This window comes from Lepus europaeus, chromosome X, assembly GCF_033115175.1.
Source record: "Lepus europaeus isolate LE1 chromosome X, mLepTim1.pri, whole genome shotgun sequence".
NCBI classification, from domain to species: domain Eukaryota; kingdom Metazoa; phylum Chordata; class Mammalia; order Lagomorpha; family Leporidae; genus Lepus; species Lepus europaeus.
The window spans coordinates 19218552-19241344 of NC_084850.1; the positions used below are offsets into that span (position 1 = coordinate 19218552).

The 22793-nt window shown below is 39.3% G+C and overlaps 1 protein-coding gene across 3 annotated transcripts in view; it reads left to right on the forward strand.

Moving 5' to 3' along the window:
- ARHGEF6 (Rac/Cdc42 guanine nucleotide exchange factor 6) overlaps positions 1–22793 on the forward strand; it is a 108482-nt gene that overhangs the window by 36197 nt on the left and 49492 nt on the right. For all 3 annotated transcript variants that reach the window (XM_062184536.1, XM_062184537.1, XM_062184535.1), the window contains 2 exons: positions 3390–3485; positions 6172–6294. In XM_062184536.1, coding sequence (XP_062040520.1) covers positions 3390–3485; positions 6172–6294 — 219 coding nt within the window. The remainder of the gene's footprint in view (positions 1–3389; positions 3486–6171; positions 6295–22793) is intronic.

A 22793-nucleotide genomic window follows, 5' to 3' on the forward strand; every position in this document is an offset into this window, starting at 1 on the left:
ATGCTGGTGTCGAAGGCAGCAGCTTTTTCTGGTATACCACATGCTGGCAAAATTTCAAAAATGTTTTCTTCCTGTTTTTTTTTTTGACAGGTAGAGTTATAGACAGTGAGAGAGAGAGAGAGAGAGAGAGAGAGAGAGAGAAAGGTCCTTCTTCTGTTGGTTCACGCCCCAAATGGCCACTCCGGCAGGAACTGCGCTGATCCGAAGCCAGGAGCCAGGTGCTTCCTCCCAGTGTCCCATGCGGGTGCAGGGGCCCAAGTACTCGGGCCATCCTCCACTGCCTTCCCAGGCCACAGCAGAGAGCTAGACTGGAAGAGGAGCAACCGGGACTAGAACCTGGTGCCCATATGGGATGCCGGTGCCGCAGGTGGAGGATTAACCAAGTGAGCCATGGCACCGGCCCCATGTTTTCTTCCTAAAAGTAATTGACAGTGTGGACTTTGGAGCTTGAATGTTTTGGTTTGATTTCTGTCTTTGCTACTTATTGCTTTTGTGACTTTGGGTGATTGGCTTAGTCTGTCTGTGCCTGGTTTTCTTCACCTATGCAATGAGTTCAGTGATAGTACTGACCCCCTAAACTAACTGTAAAGTTAAAATGAGTTCTTATTTGTAAAATGCTTGCATAAATGTTCAACGCTATATGGGTGCTCAGTAATGTAGAAATGTATGAGAATTTTCTTCATAAAGAGGCCCAGGATAAAAGTGTTCAGTTTGCCTTTAATGGATTCCACTCCAAAACCAACCAAACAAAAAATAACCAATATGATTTTCTTCCTCCCTGCTTCCTCTCACAAAGATTTTTTTTGATGATCTATGAGCATTTTAATTTAAGGGAAGGTAAGTTTCACTATTTTTCTCAGTGCAGTTCATGAACATATATAGTGTCTTTCAGTTACTGTTCCAGTTCCTTTAGGGCATGGATAGGAAATAGCTGGCCAGTGAGCCATGTAAAACCCATAAAATCATTTGGTCTGTCCTTGCCAAGTCAGCCACAGGTAGGCCTCAACATTCAATAAATCTATAGCAGGCTAGTTTTTAAGTTGCTAATTTTGTATGGCCTGCAAATGATATTATAAATGTCCAGATGGCCCTTGGTGTAGTAAATTTTCTCTACCCTTGCACTAGAGAAAGATACTTAAAAGTTTTTATTTATTCCCAGCTATGGTGTAGTTATCTTTATAGACACTTTGATGTTAAGCACTTATTATTAATTTATAAAATACAGAAGGGTTGAGTCTGGCATTGTGATGTATTAGGTAAAGCTGCTGCATGACTCTGGCATCCACTATGTCCCCAGTTCATGTCCTGGCTGCTCCACTTCCAATCCAGCTCCCTGATAATGGCCTGGGGAAGAAGCAGAAGATGGCCCAAGTGCTTGGGCCCCTGCCACACACTGGGAGACTTAGATGAAGCTCCTGGCTTCTGGCTTCAAGTTTCTGCCTGAACCAGCCCTGGCCATTGCAGACCATCCAGGGAGTAAACCAGTTGATGGAAGATCTCTCTCTTTCTCTTTCTCTCTGTCTCTCTCTCTCTCTCAACTCAGACTTTCAAATAAATAAGTTTTTTAAAAAATATGTGAGGGTCATTTGGACTAGTGAGATGGCATTGGTACATGCCACCTTGATGGGATTGTATTGGAATCCCCTGGCACGTCTCTAACTCCACCATTTGGGACAAGTCTGATTGAGCATGTCCCAAATTGTACATCTCCTCCCTCTCTTTATGCCATCTCACTAATCCAAGTGATCAACTTCAGTTCACAATTGATCACACTGATAGATCTAAGAGTCAAAGGGATCACACAAACAAGACTAATGTCTGCTAATAATAACGGATAAAACCAAAAAAGGGAGATAAGGATCCAACATGGGAAGCGGGATACACAGCAGACTCATAGAATGGCAGGTGTCCTAAATAGCACTCTGGCCTCAGAATCAGCCCTTAAGGCATTTGGATCTGGCTGAAGAGCCCATGAGAGTATTTTAGGCATGGAAAGCCAAGACACTGTGGGAAAAAAAAGAAAAGAAGACCTAAATGAAAGATCTCTGTGAGTGAGATCCCAGTGGAAAGAACGGGGCCATCAAAGATGGAGGTACCTTTCTCTGAAGGGAGGAGAGAACTTCCACTTTGACTATGACCCTGTCAGAATAAGATCGAAGTCGGCGAACCCTAAAGGCTTCCATACCCTTGGCAACTCATGACTAGAGCCTAGGGAGATTAATGATGCCATAAACAAGAGTGTCAAATTGTTAAATCAACAACAGGAGTCACTGTGTACTTACATCTCATGTGGGATCTGTCCTTAATGTGTTGTCCAATGTGAAGTGATGCTATAACTAGTACTAAAAAGTATTTTTACACTTTGTGTTTCTGTGTGGGTGCAAACTGATGAAATCTTTACTTAGTATATACTGAATCGATCTTCTGTATATAAAGATAATTGAAAATGAAAAAAAAAAACCCCTGGTGTTAAATTGGAAATGGCATAGAAAATTAATTAATTTTTAAAAATATCATGTAGGATCTCTGTCTTTAATGTGCTGTACACTGTGATTTAATGCTATAACTAGTACTCAAACAGTATGTTTCACTTTGTGTTGCTATGTGGGGGCAAACTGTTGAAATCTTTACTTAATATATACTAAACAGATCTTCTGTATATAAAGAGAATTGAAAATGAATCTTGATGTGAATGGAAGGGGAGAGGGAGCGGGAAAGGGGAGGGTTGCGGGTGGGAGGGAAGTTATGGTGGCGGGAGCCAATGTAATTCATAAGCTGTACTTTGGAAATTTATATTCATTAAATAAAAATTAAAAAAAATATGTGAGGGTCCATGATTATCGGTATTTTTTCTTTAGGATCATTATTCTTATTATAAAAAGGGGGAAATCCAGGAAAGACACTTAAGAAAAATGCTACCATCATAGAGTTGGTGTAAATTAAAAAAAAAAGTTAAATTACTTGTATTAGGATTGCTTCTCTAGTATTTGCTAGATATTAGAAAAATATCAGTTTATTTTTTGAAGTTTTTAAGCTTTTTATTTAGTGAGAGAAATGCATAGGGGAGTGAGGGCTTTAAGGGAGAAGGAAAAGTCCAGAAATTAAGTTGGGGTCCATACTGAGCAGAGAGCAGGTCGAGAGCTTCGTGCTGTGAGTGAGTGGTTATGAGCAGCCACAAGCAGCTTAGTATGAGCAGCAAAACCAAGGCGAAGAGAGCGGATGGCACAAAGGCCACGTGCCCCAGAAGTGCAGGACAACAAGGGGATCCAGGGCAGTGAGGGAGTGGTCACGTTCAGCTGATTGTTTATTAGTGTATCTCTATACAGTAAAGATAGATTACTGAAGTCATCCTCAATCGTATTAACTGAAACCACATGTTTCTTTTTCAGTCTAAGTTCTGTGGAGTTCACATCTTTGCTAGGAAACTTTGAGGAAGTATGCACGTTTCAACAGACACTTTGCCAAGCCTTGGAAGAGTGTTCAAAGTAAGTGTAACCTTTCTATTAGAAGAGCCAACAACGTTGTTGTTTATATTTTGTTTTCCTTTTAACTTTTGCCTTAGACAAGGACACATATTATGCATTTGTTGCAGTATTAGTACATGATACCAGAACAAAGTACCAGTATGAAGACAATGCGGTAGGTTGTGGGGTCCACAGTGCTAAATAACTAACATATCAGGGCTCTCTGTCCAGGAAATTGTAACCTCAATTAAAAAGTACATCAGTTTACTGTGTCTCTACAGTATAGGAGACATAGAAGGCTTTAGTTGACATCTTTGACATCCTGTCAATATATTCTTTTGCACATTACAAATTACTTGAAAAAGTTATTCAAATTACTTATTTAATTTCACAAGTTTTTTTTCCTCTTTTTGTGAGTCCTGATATTGTGTCTGTTATATTAACAGTTGAAACACATAGAAATTAAAGGAAGGAAAATAATATCTTTATGTGAACCACAATGTACTTTTTTTAAAAAACTTTTATTTAATGAATATAAATTTCCAATGTACAGCTTATGGATTACAATGGCTTCCCCCTCCCATAACTTCCCTCCCACCCGCAACCCTTCCCTTTCCCGCTCCCTCTCCCCTTCCATTCACATCAAGATTCATTTCCAATTCTCTTTATATACAGAAGGTCAATTTAGTATAAATTAAGTAAAGATTTCAACAGTTTGCCCCCACATAGAAACACAAAGTGAAACATACTGTTTGAGTACTAGTTATAGCATTAAATCAAAATGTACAGCACATTAAGGACAGAGATCCCACATGAGGAGCCAAGTGCACAGTGACTCCTGTTGTTGACCCAACAAATTGACACTCTAGTTTATGGCACCAGTAACCACCCTAGGCTGTCGTCATGAGTTGCTAAGGCTTTTGAAGTCTTCCGAGTTCGCCGACTCTGATCATATTTAGACAAGGTCATAAAAGATAGGGTGAGGATAGTAACCAATGATCCTAAGAGTGGCATTAACCAGGTCTGAACAATTAAACAGCATTAAGTGGGGAAGAGGACCATTAGTACACACAGGTTGGGAATAGAGCCATTGGTGGTAGAGTAGAGGTTATGATTACGAAGGAATGAGGCCCAAGTGCACTAGACAGGGTCTAGAAGAAAGGACAGAGTCATTATTAGAGGAGCTAAGAAAGGTGCTGTATAAGCTACAATTAAGTTTTCTGATTGAGGGGCAAATAGAACCTGACAGAAGGGGCTTGATAATAATCTGTTGGGTTTTAGGCCTTGTAAGTTCAGAGGCCCAGACCTATCTATCTCTTCACATGGGGTACATCCTAAGGGAGGTGTGAACCTCCTAGAGGAAGGCACTCTGTTGACTTTCATTACTTAGCTGGCCTGGGAGGAGAGCTGGCCAGGTAAAGGCAGGGGGCATCTCTAACAAGAAATTTACAGTTCTGCCTGCAATGTTGCTGACCCTACTTGGCCATCCCCTCAGCTGCTGTGGTCACTTTGGAAGTTGGGCTGAGTGAAGGGCTTTTCAGCTTAGAGCCAATAAGATCTGTGGCTCTGACCTGGGCATCCTTCGACTCCAGGGCAGGTCCATTTCCAGTGATCCAACTCTTGGCTGGCAGAGCTACTAGTGCTCTTCACAAGCTGACTTCTGCTGAAGCCCAGGCTTACCACATTGAAAGCCACTGCAGTGGACTGGCCTGTTGAGTCTCCTTGAGGGCAGATCACTGTACAGATCAGCCATTAATAGGCCTGCCACCCAACCACAATGTACTTTTGATGGCTAGCTAATTGTGGAGATGTTCAACTTCACACTACAAGGTGAACTGTAGTGATCATTAGGCAATATATTTCTAGAGCTAGATTAATTTTCCAAGCAGTGTGTCACAGAGAAGTTGGTGACTTTCATCTCTTGGGAAGCTGAAGTGATTGCCTATTTCTTTAGTTTTATGAGACACAAGCAGCTGTCCAGAGAGGAAGATGGAGAGAGAGCCCACTCCAAAAGATCTGAGAAGCCACTTCAGATGCCAATGGACATCTAGGTTAATGATAGGGAAAGATGTTTCCTAAGTGAGAGGAGAAATTACAAGGTAGATTTATAATCTTGATATTTTTCATTTTATAAGTAAATATGTACAAAAAGTCCAAGGACTATGCATAAATTGTTATAGTAGTTATCTCCAAATGGTGGCATTATAAATATTTTTTTCTGTTTTTTGTTTTCCTGATTTTTCTCTAAAAGGAATCATGTTGCTTGTAATTTTTAAACTTAAAAAAATCTTGAGGCCATTCTGCCTAACTACTAAGCCTGCAAGACTACATAATACCATTTTATGGTGTGTAAATTTTGGATTCCATTAGTTTTGTTTGTACTCTACCTTAATATAAATTTAAGCAAGAGCGTTTTTTATTGTACCTAGCTAAATTTGTATGTCAGCATCTTAAAAATGAATAAGCGAACATCCATACCAATTCCAAGTATCTGACACTATATATTAGTCCTATGTTTGAAGGCTACAGCTTAAAGCAACAGTCAGGGAGCAGCATTTCATTGAATAGATGGCTCTAATATCATTTCCCTTGTAACTTTGGCAAAACATTAAAAAAGGTTTACATGCTGCCAGGTTTAATTGGTAGCATCTTCCTTTACTTCCAGTTTTCTGTATTACATTCTGTGTTTCACCTGTTTTGCTTACAGATTTCCAGAAAACCAACACAAAGTAGGAGGTTGTCTCCTGAATCTTATGCCTCATTTTAAATCTATGTATATGGCTTACTGTGCAAATCATCCTTCAGCCGTAAACGTTCTCACTCAGCACAGGTAAATCATTTGTCCAACTAGGCTGTTTTATAATATCCTCCCTAGGACCACTTCGTTTGGAAATACAGGATCTCCATTTGAACTCTTGATGATCCTTGTTCATGATGTCAGGAATGTATTCGTGGTTACTTGGATTGCTTATCCATTAATCCAACAAATAATTATTAAGCACCTACTGTGTACATGGCCTTATACTAATTGATAGAGATACAGTAGTGAACAGGAAAGAGATGTCCTCTTCCCTCTTGGAGCATAACATCTTGAGGTAAATGTGGATACTGAGTTACATTGGAAACATGTTGCATTACAAATGGTAATTAAGATGATTCTGTGAGACTTTGCAATGTAGTTAATAGTGTGGGGTTTAGGGAAAGGGTCATGATGGTTTTCCAGAGGCAAAGCCCAATTAGATCCAATGGTTTAGTCATTGCCTAACCCAATGAATGTATTATCTGAGTTTCTGATAAATAAGTAAATTGCCTAGGTTTATCTCTTTTTCTTTCCCTTATTCGGGTAGAGGAAGAATCAAGCAGTGATGTGGCTAAAAGGCAGTGACTAGCAGGGAATGCTGGAAGGAAACCATAACTTACTATGAGCTGTGTGATAGGAACTTTAAGCAAATTATCCTGATAATAATTGTTTGTGACTATAATTGTTTCATGTTAACAAAGAGTAACAGAATAATACCTTATTTAAAAGTGGACCAGCATTGTGACAGTCAATAAAGCTGTCACTTGCAATGCCGGTTTCCCATATGGGCACCAGTTCATGTCCCAGCTGCTACATTTATGAAGAGCAGCAGAAGATGACCCAAATGTTTGGGCCCCTGTAACCCATGGGGGAGACCTGGGAGAGGCTCCTGGCTCCTGGCTTCAGCTTGGCTCAGCCCTGGCTGTTGCAGCCATCTGGGGAGTGTACCAGTGAATGGAAGATCTCTCTCTCTTTCTGTTTCTCTTTCTCTCTCTCTCTTTCTCTCTCTCTCTCTCTCTCTCTCTCTCTCTCTCTCTCTCTTTCCCTCTCTATCTGTAACTCTGACTTTCAAATACATAAACAAATATTTTTAAGCAAAAGAGTAAGTCCATGCAAGGAACTTAGATAAGTGCCACTACTCTTTTTTAAACTTTTATTTAATAAATATAATTTCCAAAGTACAACTTTTGGATTATAGCGGCTTTTACCCCCCATAACCACCCTCCAACCTGCAACCATCTCATCTCCCACTCCTTCTCCCATCCCATTCTTCATCAAGATTCATTTTCAATTATCTGTATATACAGAATATCAATTTAGTATATATTAAGTAAAGATTTCAACAGTTTGCACCCACACAGAAACACAAAGTGTAAAGTACTGTTTGAGTAGTAGCTTTACCATGAATTCACATAGTACAACACATTAAGGTCAGAGATCCCACATGAGGAGTAAGAGCACAGTGACTCCTGTTGTTGATTTAAAAATTGACACTCTTATTTATGACGTCAGTAGTCACCCGAGGCTCTTGTCATGAGCTGCCAAGGCTATGGAAGCCTTTTGAGTTCAACAACTTCAGTCTTATTTAGACAAGGTCAGAGTCAAAGTGGAAGTTCTCTCCTCCCTTCAGAGCAAGGTACCTCCTTTTTGATGGCCCGTTCTTTCCACTGGGATCTCACTCACAGAGATCTTTCATTTAGGTCATTTATTTTGCCACAGTGTCTTGGCTTTCCATGCCTGCGAACCTCTCATGGGCTTTTTAGCCAGATCTGAATGCCTTAAGGGCTGATTCTGAGGCCAGAGTGCTGTTTAGGAATCTGCCATTCTATGAGTCTGCTGTGTATCCTGCTTCCCATGTTGGATTGTTCTCTCCTTTTTAATTCTATCAGTATTAGCAGACACTGGTCTTGTTTATGTGATCCCTTTGAAACTTAATCCTATCATTATGATCAATTATGAACTGAAATGGATCACTTTGACTAGTGAGATGGCACTGGTACATACCACCTTGATGGGATTGAATTGGAATCCCCTGGCACATTTCTAATGCTACCATTAGGGGTAAGTCCGACTGAGCATGAGCTGAACTGTACATCTCCTCCCTCTCTTTTTCCACTCTTATATTTAATAGGGCTCACTTTTCAGTTAAATTTAAACACCTAAGAATAATTGTGTGTTAATTAAAGAGTTCAACCAATGGTATTAAGTAGAACAAAGAAATACTAAAAAGAATAAAGTAGTAAGTTGTTCCTCGACAGGACAAGGGCAGATCAAGTCATTGTTTCTCATAGTGTCCATTTCACTTCAACAGATTTCCTTTTTGGTGCTCAGTTAGTTGCCACCGATTAGGGAGAACATATGATATTTGTCCCTTTGGGACTGACTTATTTCACTCAGCATGATGTTTTCCAGATTGCTCCATTTTTTTGCAAATGACCGGATTTCATTTTTTTTTTTTACTGCTGTATAGTATTCTATAGAGTACGTATCCCAAAATTTCTTTAACCAGTCTTCTGTTGATGGACATTTAGGGTGATTCCAGGTCTTAGCTATTGTGAATTGAGCTGCAATAAACATTGGGGTGCATACAACTCTTTTATTTTCCAATATAATTTCCTTTGGGTAAATTCCAAGGAGTGGTATGTCTGGGTTGTACAGTAGGGTTATATTCAGGTTTCTGAGGAATCTCCAGACTGACTTCCATAGTGGGTTTATCAGTTTGCATTCCCACCAACAGTGGGTTAGTGTCCCTTTTTCCCCACATCCTCGCCAGCATCTGTTGTTGGTAGATTTCTGTTTGTGAGCTATTCTAACCGTGGTGAGGTGAAACCTCATTGTGGTTTTGATTTACATTTCCCTGATTGCTAGTGATCCTGAACATTTTTTCATGTGCCTGTTGGCCATTTGGATTTGCTCTTTTGAAAAATGTCCATTGAGGTCCTTGGCCCATCTCTTAAGTGGGTTGTTTGTTTTGATGTTGTGGAGTTTCTTGATCTCTTTGTAGATTCTGGTTATTAACCCTTTATCTGTTGCATATTTTGCAAATATTTTTTTCCCTTTCTGTCTGTTGCCTCTTCACTTTCCTGACTGTTTCTTTTGCAGTACAGAAGCTTCTCAATTTGATGTAATCCCAATTGTTAATTTTGGCTTTGACTGCCTGTGCTTCTGGGGTCTTTTCCAAGAAGTCTTTGCCGGTTCCTATATCTTGCAGAGTTTCTCCAGTGTTCTCTAATAATTTGATGGTGTCGGCTCGTAGATTGAGGTCTTTAATCCATGTTGAGTGAATTTTTGTGTAAGGTGAAAGGTAGGGGTCTTGCTTCATGCTTCTGCATGTGGGAATCCAGTTTTCTCAGCACCATTTATTGACTAGACTGTCCTTACTCTAGGGATTGGTTTTAGATCCTTTATCAAATATAAGTTGGCTGTAGATGTTTGGGTTGATTTCTGGTGTTTCTATTCTGTTCCATTGGTCTATCCATCTGTTTCTGTACCAGTACCATGATGTTTTGATTACAACTGTAGTATGTCCTGAAATCTGGTATTGTGATGCCTCCGGCTTTGTTTTTGTTGTACAAGATTTCTTTTGCTATTCGAGGTCTCCTGTGTCTCCATATGAATTTCAGCATCATTTTTTTCCGGATCTGAGAAGAATGTCTTTGGTATTTTGATTGGTATTGCATTGAATGTATAAATTGCTTTTGGGAGAATGGACATTTTGATGATATTGATTCTTCCAACCCATGAGCATGGAAGATTTTTCCATTTTTTGGAAAAATATTTCTTTCTTTAAGATTTTGTAATTCTAATTGTAGAGATCTTTGACGTCCTTGGTTAAGTTTATTCCAAGGTATTTGATTGTTTTTGTGGCTATTGTGAATGGGATTCATCTTAGCAGTTCTTTCTCAGCCGTGGCATTGCCTGTGTATACAAAGGCTATTGATTTTTGTGCATTGATTTTACATCCTGCTACTTTGCCAAACTCTTCTATGAGTTTCAGTAGTCTCTTAGTAGAGTTCTTTGGATCCCCTAAATAAAGAATCATATCATCTGCAAAGAGGGATAGTTTGAGTTCTTCCTTCCCAATTTGTATCCCTTTAATTTCCTTTTCTTGCCTAATGGCTCTGGTTAAAACTTCCAGAACTATATTGAATAGCATTGGTGAGAGTGGGCATCTCTGTCTGGTACCAGATCTCAGCAGAAATGCTTCCAACATTTCCCCATTCAATAGGATGCTGTCCATGGTTTTTTCATAAATTGCTTTGATTGTATTGAGGAATGTACCTTCTATACCCAGTTTGCTTAGAGTTTTCATCATGAAAGGGTGTTGTATTTTATCAAGTGCTTTCTCTGCATCTATTAAGATAATCATATGGTTTTTCTTCTGCAGTTTGTTAATGTGGTGTATCACGTTGATTTATTTGCAAATGTTGAACCATCCCTGCATACCAGGGATAAATCCCACTTGCTCTGGGTGGATGATCTTTCTGATGTGTTGTTGCATTCTATTGGCCAGAATTTTATGGAGGATTTTTGTGTCTATGTTCATCAGGGAAATTGGTCCGTAATTCTGTTTCTCTGCTTCATCTTTTTCCAGCTTAGGAATTAAGGTGATACTGGCTTCATAGAAAAAATTTGAGAAGATTCCCTTTTGTTCGATTGTTCTGAATAGTTTGAGAAGAATTGGAGTTAGTTCTTCTTTAAATGTCTGGTAGAATTCAGCAGTGAATCCATCTGGTCCTGGGCTTTTCTTTGTTGGGAGGGCCTTTACTACTGATTCAATTTCTGTCTCAGTTATGTGTCTGTTTAAATTTTCTATGTCTTCATGGTTTAATTTAGGTAGGTTGTATGTGTCCAGAAATCTATCCACTTCTGATAGATTTCCTTGTTTGATGACCTATAACTCTTTTTTTATTTTTTGGTATTTACTTCTAATTTTCTAAATAATTTATACTGCAATACTTTTTTTCAGTTTTAGATCATAAATATAGACTTCATATTTTGGAAGATAAATATTTCATCTTCTTTCTTTTTTCTAAACTTTTATTTAATAAATATAATTTCCAAAGTACAACTTTTGGATTACAGTGGCTTTCCCCCACATGACTTCCCTCCCAGCCACAACCCTCCCATCTCCCACTCCCTCTCCCATCCCATTTTTCATCAAGATTCATTTTCAATTATCTGTATATACAGAATATCAATTTAGTATATATTAAGTAAAGATTTCAACAGTTTGCACCCACACAGAAGCACAAAGTGTAAAGTACTGTTTGAGTACTGGTTATAGCATTAATGCACATTGTACAACACATTAAGGACAGAGATCCTACATGGGGAGTAAGTGCACAGTGACTCCTGTTGTTGGTTTAACAACTGAAACTCTTGTTTATGACATCAGTGATCACCCAAGGCTCTTGTCATGAGCTGCCAAGGCTATGGAAGCCTTTTGAGTTCAACAACTTCAGTCTTATTTAGACAAGGTCAGAGTCAAAGTGGAAGTTCTCTCCTCCCTTCAGAGCAAGGTACCTCCTTTTTGATGGCCCGTTCTTTCCACTGGGATCTCACTCACAGAGATCTTTCATTTAGGTCATTTATTTTGCCACAGTGTCTTGGCTTTCCATGCCTGCGAACCTCTCATGGGCTTTTTAGCCAGATCTGAATGCCTTAAGGGCTGATTCTGAGGCCAGAGTGCTGTTTAGGAATCTGCCATTCTATGAATTTTCTGTGTATCCTGCTTCCCATGCTGGATCATTCTCTCCTTTTTAATTCTATAAGTTAATATTAGCAGACACTAGTCTTGGTGGCATACAACTCTTTGTAGTAATTTCTGATGACTGTTTTTATTTCTGTGGTGTCTGTTGTTACATTTTTTTTTTCATCTCTGAATTTATGGATTTGGGTCTTTTCTTTTTTTAGTTAGTTCTGCCAATGGGCTGTCAATTTTGTTTATTTATTCAAAGAACCAGCTCTTCGTTTTTCTGAGCTTTTGTAATTTTTTTTATTCAATCTTGTTGATTTATTCTCTGATTTTAATTATTTCTCTTCTCCTACTGGTTTTGTGTCTGGTTTGCTGCAGTTTTTCTAGATCCTTGAGATGTTTGAAAGCTCATTTTTTTGGTACCTTTCCAATTTCTTGATGTAGGCACCTATTGCTATAAAGTTTCCTCTTAACACTACTTTTGCTGTATCACATCAGTTTTGATATGTTGTGTTGTTATCCTCATTTACTTCCAGAAAGTTTTTGATTTCTCTTTGGATTTCTTCTATGATCCAGTGTTCATTCTGGAGCATGTTGTTCAGTCTCCATGTGTTTGCATATGCTCTAGGGATTCCTGAGTTGCTAATTTCCAGCTTCATTCCATGGTGGTCTGAGAAGATGCTTGATATGATTTCGATTGTTTTGAATTTGCTGAGACTTGCTTTATGGCCTAGTATGTGGTCAGTCGTAGAGTAGGTTCCATGTACTGCTGAGAAGAATGTGTATTTTTTTTGACAGGCAGAGTGGACAGTGAGAGAGAGAGAGACAGAGAGAGGTCTTCAATTTCCGTTGGTTCACCCCACAATGGCCGCTGCGGCAGGCACGCTGTGGCCAGTGCACTGCACTGATGCAAAGCCTGGAGCCAGATGCTTCTCCTGGTCTCCCATGCGGGTGCAGGGCCCAAGGACTTGGGCCATCCTCCAATGTACTCCTGGGCCACAGCAGATAGCTGAACTGGAAGAGGAGCAACCAGGACAGAATCCGGCACCCCGACCAGTACTAGAACCTAGGGTGGTGGTGCCCCAGGTGGAGGATTATGCTATTGAGCCACAGTGCCAGTCGAATGTGTATTCTTTAAGTGTAGAGTAAAAAGTTCTGTAGATATCTGTTAGATTCATTTGGTCTATAGTGTCGATTAAATCTGCTGTTTCCTTGTTGATCTTCTGTCTGGTTGATCTGTCTGTTGCTGAAAGTGGAGTATTGAAGTCCCCCAATATTATTGTACTGGAGTCTAAGTCTCCCTTTAACTTCCTTAACATATGTTTTAAATAAGCTGGTGCCCTGTAATTAGGTGCATATACATTTATAATAGTTACATCTTCCTGTTGAATTGATCCCTTTATCATTATATTATGCTCCTCTTTGTCTCTCTAAACAGTTTTTGTGTTAAAGTATATTTTGTCTCATATTAAGATGGCTACGCCAGCTCTTTTTTCATTTCTGTTGGCATGGAATATCTTTCCAACCTTTCACTTTCAGTCTTCATGGGTCTGTGTTGGTAAGATGTGTTTCTTGTAAGCAGCAAATAGATGGATTTTGTTTTTTAATCCATTCAGCCATTCTGTGTTTTTAACTGGAGAGTTGAGGCCATTAGTGTTCAATGTGATTACTGATAAGTAATGACTTTGCCCTGCCATTTTTCCAAAGATTTTTTTTTGACAGGCAGAGTTAGACAGTGAGAGAGAGAGAGACACAGAGATAGGTCTTCCTTCCGTTGGTTCACCCCCAAATGGCTGCCACAGCCGGTGCACTGTGCCAATCTGAAGCCAGGAGCTAGGTGCCTCCTCCTGGTCTCCCATGCGGGTGCAGGGCCCAAGCACTTGGGCCATCCTCCACTGCCTTCCCGGGCCACAGCAGAGAGCTGGACTGGAAGAGGAGCAACTGGGACAGAATCCGTTGCCCTAACTGGAACTAGAACCTGGGGTGCCGGCATCGCAGGTGGAGGATTAATCAAGTGAGCCGCGGCGCTGGCCTCCAGAGATATTTCTAATATATACTTTCAACTTCCTGTGATCTTTTACTGGGGATTTTCTTCCTTTACCTTCTTTCGTATTGATGGCCCACATCTCTTTCCTACCCTTCTATAACCTATGACTACTCATCCCTCACACAATCACGGACACATTCATCTTGGCTAGAAAACTGTAAATACTTGAAGATCCAATTTGACCTCTGAAATCTTATGTTAGAAATCTAGGTGGTGTAATAAGAAACCCAACACCCAGAAGTTATTTTGACTTAGTTTGGAGACTAGATTCAGAATTGACATGGATTCTGGTGGTCACTCAAGACTGGAAAGGATATTCTTCACTTAATCTGGTCTATATTTGTACTCCCAGGATCAGATTGGAAGATTAATTAACACTAACCATCAGAAACACAGAAATTTTGATTTTTTAATTCTATTTTATGAATTTTTATTTTATTTTAAAGGCAGAAAAACACATAGAAATAAAGAGATAGACACACAGAGATCTTCCATCTGCTGGTTGCTTCCACAAATGCCACAACTGCTTGGGCTAGGCCAAGCTGAAGCCAAGAGTGAGGAATTTCATATGGGTCTCCCATGAGGGTGGCTGGGACCCAAGTACTTGGCCCATCACCTGTTGCTTCCCAGGTTTATTAGCAGGAAGCTGGACCAGAGATGGAGAAGTCAGGCACTGCAATATGGTACACAGATATCGCAAGCAGCAACAACCACAGAGCCAAATTCTTGCCCTGAAATTTTCGTTTTTGTTCTGGTTTGTAAGGAGTTTCATTGGGTTTATAGAGCCATTCTGTATGGACATTTTTAAGGTTGAATTCCGTAGGTCATACTTGAAGGTCAATTTTATTCTCCTGACCCAAATTTTGAACTCTTGTGGAATAGCAGTTTGTAAGTGGGAGTTTAAAGAAAGAGAGGCCTAGCTTTTTTAGGCAATTGCTTCAATGGCTTACGGCTACCATTAGATGATAAAAGCACTGACAACATGCCAAGCACATTATATAAAAGTCTTTGAGGGAGTTACTATTATTACCATCTCTTCTTTACAGATAAGATGTTGGAAGGCTTAGGTTTAATAATCTTCCAAGAACTCATAGCTGTTAAGTGGTTGAGCCAGAATCTAGGTCTGCCAGACCTCAAAAAATTTTTCTTTTTCTTAAGATGCATGTTTTATAAAAAGAATAATCTAAATGCAAATTTAAAGAATTATAGTAAAATGAGCAGCCATGTACTTGCTTACCATGCAGCTTAAGCAATAGAATATCCCATTTCCTTTTGTATATAATAGCTTTATTGAGAAATAACACATCTACTATGTAAAACACTCATATAAAATATACAGTGAATTAATTTTTATTATATTAACAGAGTTGTGCAAATATCACCACAATCAATTGTAGAACATTTTCATGACTCCCTCAGCCAGTCCATACAGGTTAGTACAAACTCACCATTTCCCTCCAACTCTACCAGTCCAAGCCAACCATACTACAATACTTCACATTGCTATGAATTTGCCTATGATGCATATCTCATTGAAGCAAAATCATACAATATAAGGTCTTTTGTGTATGACTTCTTTCACTTAGCATCATATTTTCTTTTTTTTTTAACTTTTATTTAATGAATATAAATTTCCAGTATACAGCTTATGGATTACAATGGCTTCCCCTTCCCATAACTTCCCTCCTACCCGCAACCCTCCCCTCTCCCGCTCCCTCTCCCCTTCCATTCACATCAAGATTCATTTTCAATTCTATTTATATACAGAAGATCAATTTAGTATAAAATACTTCAACAGTTTGCACCCACATAGCAACACAAAGTGAAACATACTGTTTGAGTACTAGTTATAGCATTAAATCAAAATGTACAGTACATCAAGGACAGAGATCCCACATCAGGAGCAAGCGCACAGTGGCTCCTGTTGTTGACCCAACAAATTGACACTCTAGTTTATGGCGCCAGTAACCACCCTAGGCTGTCGTCATGAGTTGCCAAGGCTATGGAAGCCTTCCAAGTTCCCCGACTCTGATCATATTTAGACAAGGTCATAAAAGACAGGGTGAGGATAGTAACCAATGATCCTAAGAGTGGCCTTAACCAGGTCTGAAAAATTATACAGCATTAAGTGGGGAAGAGGACCATCAGTACACACAGGTTGGGAGTAGAGCCATTGGTGGTAGAGTAGAGGTTATGATTACAAAGGAATGAGGCTCAAGTGCACTAGACAGGGTCTAGAAGAAAGGACAGAGTCATTATTAGAGGAGCTAAGAAAGGTGCTGTCTAAGCTACAAGTAATTTTTCTGATTGAGAGGCAAATAGAACCTGATAGAAGGGGCTTGATAATAATCTGTTGGGTTTTAGGCCTTGTAAGTTAAGAGGCTCAGACCTATCTATCTCTTCACATGGGGTATATCCTAAGGGAGGTGTGAACCTCCTAGGGGAAGGCACTCTGTTGACTTTCATTACTTGGCTGGCCTGGGAAGAGAGCTGGCCAGGTAAAGGCAGGTGGCATCTCTAACAAGAAATTTACAGTTCTGCCTGCAATGTTGCTGACCCTACTTGACCATACCCTCAGCTGCAGTGGTCACTTTGGAAGTTGGGCTGAGTGAAGGGCTTTTCAGCTTGGAGCCAATAAGATCTGTGGCTCTGACCTGGGCATCCTTCGATTCCAGGGCAGGTCCATTTCCAGTGATCCAACTCTTGGCAGAGCTGCCAGGGCTCTTCACAAGCTGACTTCTGCTGAAGCCCAGGCTTACCACATTGAAAGCCACTGCAGCATCATATTTTCAAGATTCATCCACATTGTCACATGTAGCTTTCCTTATCTGGGTACCATGTTCTTCAATTCACCAGCTGATGGAGCATGTGAATAGCACTGCTAAGGATATTCCTATACAAGTCTTTGTATGGACATGTTTTCATTTCTCTTAACCAATTTTCAAATTTTAAAAAGGATTTATTTACTTATTTGAAAAGTAGAGCTGCAGAGAGAGGGAGAGACAGAGAGAGAGAGATCTTCACTGGTTCTCTTCCCAAATGGCTGCAATGGCCAGGGCTTGGCCAGGCCCATGACAGGAGATAGGATCTTTATCCAGGTCTCCCACATGGATGACAGGGGCCCAAGTACTTCCTCTGATTTCTTAGGTGCATTAGTAGGGAGCTGTATCAGAAGTGGAGCAGCCAGGACTCGAACTGTCACCACCATATGGGATGCCAGCACGGCAGGCAGTGGCTTAACCCACTGCACCACAATGCTGGCTCCTTCATTTCTCTTAAACAGATACCTAAGAGTGGAATTGTTGATCATATTGTAACTCTATGTTTCAACTTTGGAGGAACTGTCAGACTGTTTTCCAAAGTGATTACATCCATTTATTTTCCCATCAGCAATATATGAGGGTTTCTTTCTTTTTTTTTATGAGGGTTTCTTTTACTTCACACCAACATTGATACTTGCTATTGTCAGTCTTTTTAATTTTAGCAATATTAGTGGGGATTAAGTGGTTTCTCATTGTGATATTGATTTGCATTTTTCTTTTTAAAAAGATTTATTTATTTATTTGAAAGGCAGAGTCAGAGAGAGAGAGAGAGAGAGAGAGAGAGAGAGAATGAATCTTCCACCTGGTGGTTCACTCCCCAAATGGCTGCAATGGCTAGGCTGTTCCGGAGCCAGATGCCAGGAGCTTCCTTCAGATCACCCGCTTTATCCTCTAAGCCACGGTGCCAGCCCCTTTTTCATTTTCCTAATGAGTAGTGATGTTGAGCATCTTTTGTGTGCTTATTGGCCATTTGTATATCTTCGGAGAAATGTCTATTCAGATCTTTTGCATATTTTTAAATTAGATTATTTGTCTTTATTGAGATATAATTCACATACTATAAATGCATAATTTTAAAGTTTACAATGCAATGGTTTTTAATATATTCACAAGGTTGTGCAGCCATAACCACTGTCTAATTTCAAGATATTTTCATTGTTCCCAAAAGAAACCCCATACACAATAAGTCATTTTAATAACTGTTGCTCTAATGTCTGATGATATTGGGCATCTTTTCATCTTTCTTTTTTTAATTTTATTTATTTATTTGACCGATAGAGTTAGACAGTGAGAGAGAGACAGAGAGAAAGGTCTTCCTTCCGTTGGTTCACCCCCCAAATGGCCGTTATGGCCAGAGCTACGCTGATCCAAAGCCAGGAGCCAGGTGCTTCTTCCTGGTCTCCCATATGGGTGCATGGGCCCAAGAACTTGGGACATTCTCCACTGCACTCCCGGGCCACAGCAGAGAGCTAGACTGGAAGAGGAGCAACCGGGACTAGAACCTGGCACCCATATGGGATGCCAGTGCCGCAGGCGGAGGACCAACCAAGTGAGCTACGGCGCTGGCCGCCATCTTTCTTTTTTTAAGATTTATTTATTTATTTGAAAGTCAGAATTACACAGAGAGATGAAAGAGATGCAGAGAGAGAGAAAGAGAGAGAGAGGTCTTCCATATGCTGGTTAATTCCCCAGATGGCCGCAATGGCCAGAGCTGCGCCGATCTGAAGCCAGGAGCCAGGAGCTTCTTCCTGGTCTCTCACGTGGGTTCAGGGGCCCAAGAACCTAGGCTATTTTCTACTGCTTTCCCGGGCCATAGCAGAGAGCTGGATGGATGGGAAGTGGAGTAGCTGGGACTTGAACTGGCGCCCATATGGGATGCTAGCACTGCAGGCGGTGGCTCTATCTGTTCAGCCACAGTGCTGGCCCCCTTTTCATCTTTCTTATTGAATATTTTAATATCTTCCTTATAAACATGTCTTTTAATATCTTTTGGCTACTATATCATAGGGTTATTCATCTTTTCATTGTTGAGTTGCAACTGTTCTTTGTATACTCTGGCTACTAAACTTACCAGATTTAGAATTTGCAAGACTATCTCCTATTTTGAGGGTTGCTTTTTCATTTTCTTGATAATGTCTTTTAAAGTACAAGAGTCTTAATTTTGATAATGTCCAATATATTTTTTGTTTGTGTTTTAAATGTTATACTAAGAAACTATTGCCTAATCCAAGGCAAGATTATTTAAACCAATGTATATTCTCTAAGAGTTTTATAGTTTTAGCTTCCACTTTGAGGTCTTTAATTCATTTTGAGTTAGGTTTTACATATGGAGTGAGTTAGAGTTCCAACTTCATTCTTTTGCATGCAGATATCTAACAGTCCTGAACCATTTGTTGATTTCTATTCTTACAAAAACAAATTGTGCTTTATATCCCATAGATTGATCTATCTTGGTGAATGTTCCATGTGAGTTTGAGAAGAATGTACATTTTGCTAAGATTGAATGTATAAATATATACATGTCAATTAGAACCACTTGATTGATGGTGCTCTTCAAGTGTATCCCTACTTTCTGCTGTGTCTGTCAATTACTAATGGAGGGATGTTTAAATCTCTATAAATAATATTGGATATATTTCTCCCTTCTGTTCTTTCAATTTTTCCTCATGTATTTTGATGCTTAACTGTTAGGTGTATTCACTGAAGATTGTTATATCTTGTTGGAGAATTGGTTCTGTTATCATTATGTAATTTTTCTTCCCATCCCTGATAATTTTCCATAATTGAAGTCTGCTTTATCTGAAATGAGTATGGGCTTATCCAGGTTTCTTTTGATTAGAGTTAATATGATCTATCTTTCTTTATCCCTTGACTTTTATCCATGTCTTGTAGACAACATATAATTGAATACTTTTATATACTCTGAAAGCCTCTCTGTGTGTTTTCTAATATTTATTTGAAAAGGAAAGAGAGAGAGAGAGAGAGAGAGAGAGAGAGAGAGAGAGAAACACACAGATCCCCCTTCTCCTGGTTCATTCCTTAAATGCCTACAACATCTGGGCCTGAGCCAGGCTGAAGCCAGGAGCTGGGAACTCAATCCCAGCTGGTACCCAAGTACTTGGGCCATCACCTGCTACCTCTCAGGATGTGCATTAGAAAGAAAGTGGAATGAGGAGTGGAGTTGGGACTCAAACCCTAGCACTCTGACAGGGGATGCAGCATCCCAATTGATGTCTTAACTGCTATGACAAACACTGTCCCCTGGTCTCTGACTTTTAATTGGTATATTTAGACCACATGCAATTAAAGTGATTATTGACATTTGGGTTAATATTTACCATGTTTGTAACATTTTTCCACCCATTGCACTTTGTTCTTTTTTACAATCTTGCCTGTTTATATTAAATATTCTACAGGATTTCATATTTTCTCCTCTCCTAGTATATTGTATTTCTTTCAGAATATTTTAGTGAATTCTGTAGAATTGAGTGAATTCTCTGAGAATTTGCAGCTAAATCTAATAGCACTTTCACAAAGCACTGTACCAGCTGATATGTCACTCAGGAACTTTATAACACAGTATTCTCAATTCCCCCTTTCATCTCTTATAATATTTTTGTCTTTCATTTTACTGATCTATAAAGTAAAAGCACCCAATATATTATTGCTTTGAAAAAATAGTTTTCTGTTGGATCAGTTAAGAAGATGATTTATTTTATTTTCATTTATTATTTTTCTGGCACTCTTTCTTTTTTCATGTGGGTCCAAGTTTTTTTTAAAACTTTTATTTAATGAATATAAATTTCCAAAGCACAGCTTATGAATTACATTGGCTTCCGCCACCATAACTTCCCTCCCACCCACAACCCTCCCCTTTCCCGCTCCCTCTCCCCTTCCATTCACATCAAGATTCATTTTCAATTCTCTTTATATACAGAAGATCTGTTTAGTATATATTAAGTAAAGATTTCAACAGTTTGCCCTCACATAGCAACACAAAGTGAAAAAATACTGTTTGAGTACTAGTTATAGCATTAAATCACAGTGTACAGCACATTAAAGACAGAGATCCTACATGATATTTTTAAAAATTAATTAATTTTCTATGCAATTTCCAATTTAACACCAGGGTTTTTTTTTTTTCATTTTCAATTATCTTTATATACAGAAGATCGATTCAGTATATACTAAGTAAAGATTTCATCAGTTTGCACCCACACAGAAACACAAAGTGTAAAAATACTTTTTAGTACTAGTTATAGCATCACTTCACATTGGACAACACATTAAGGACAGATCCCACATGAGATGTAAGTACACAGTGACTCCTGTTGTTGACTTAACAATTTGACACTCTTGTTTATGGCATCATTAATCTCCCTAGGCTCTAGTCATGAGTTGCCAAGGGTATGGAAGCCTTTAGGGTTCGCCGACTTCGATCTTATTCTGACAGGGTCATAGTCAAAGTGGAAGTTCTCTCCTCCCTTCAGAGAAAGGTACCTCCATCTTTGATGGCCCCATTCTTTCCACTGGGATCTCACTCGCAGAGGTCTTTCATTTAGGTCTTTTTTTCCTTCCTGAAGAGATTGTTTTAAAAATTTTTTACAGGGTAGTTATTTTGGTAACAATTTCACACAACTTTTGTTTGATAAACATTTCAGTTAGAGTTATAAGAAGGCAGATGTTTGGTACAGCAGTTAAGAAGCCACTTGGCATGCCTGCATCTAGTATCAGAGTGCCTGGGTTGGAGTCCCTGTTCTGCTTCTGGATCCAGCTTCCTGCTAATGTGCACCCTGAGAGGCAGCAGGTGATGCTTCAAGTGGTTGGATCCTTGCCACCCCTGTGGGAGACTTGGCTTGAATTTCTTGCTCCTGGCTTTGACCTGGAACAGCCCTTACTGTTAGAAGGATTTGGGAAGTAAACCAACAGATGGGAGATTTCTATCTCTGTATCTTTCAATTAAAACTAATTATAACATCTAAACTTTTGAGTAGCTTAAAATCCCTGAGGTGACTCTTTTAATTAAAAAAAAGGATTCTAGGTTTTCATTTTTTCTTTTAACACTTTCATATTTCATACCATTTTGTTCTTGCTTGCATTGTTTCTGATGAGAAGTCTGATGTAGTTCTTACCACTGTTTTCTGTAGGTAAGGTGTTTTCTCCCCAGAGTTCCTTCAAGATTTTTTTTATCTTTGCTTTTCTGTAGTTTCAATATGATATGGCTAGGTGTAGATGTTTTGCTATTTATCTGGTGTTTTCCAAGATACCTATATCTGTACTTTGATGTCTGTCATAAATTTTGGAAAATTCTCAGTTGTAATTTCTTCAAATATTTCTTCTGCTCCTTTCTGTCTCTTTTGATCTATATTCCCATTGTGCACATAGTCCACCTTTTGTCATTGTTCCACAATTCTTAGATATTGCATTTTAAAAAGTATTGTTTATCTTTACATTTCTTTCTTTTTTTTTAGATTTTATTTATTTGAGAGGTAGAGTTATACACAATGAGAGGGAGAGACAGAGAGAAAGGTCTTCCCTCCATTGGTTCACTCTCCAAATGGCTGCAATGGCTGGAGCTGCACCGACCTGAAGCCAGGAGCCAGGTGCCTCTTCCTGGTCTTCTATATGGGTGCAGGGGCCTAAGGACTTGAGCCATCTTCTACTGATTTCCCAGGCCACAGCAGAGAGCTGGATTGGAAGGGGAGCAGCCAGGACTAGAACTGGCACCCATATGGGATGCTGGCACTGCAGGCAGAGGATTAACTTAGTGCACCATGGCACTAACCCCTCTCTTTACATTTCAATTTAGGAAATTTTTGTTGACATATATTCAGACCAACTGTTTTCTTTCTTCAGCTATGTGCAGTTTATTGATAGATCCATCAAAGACATTTTTAAATTTCTGTTATAATGTTTTCCATCTCAGGAATTTTGTTTTGATTCTTAGAGTTCATACCTCTTT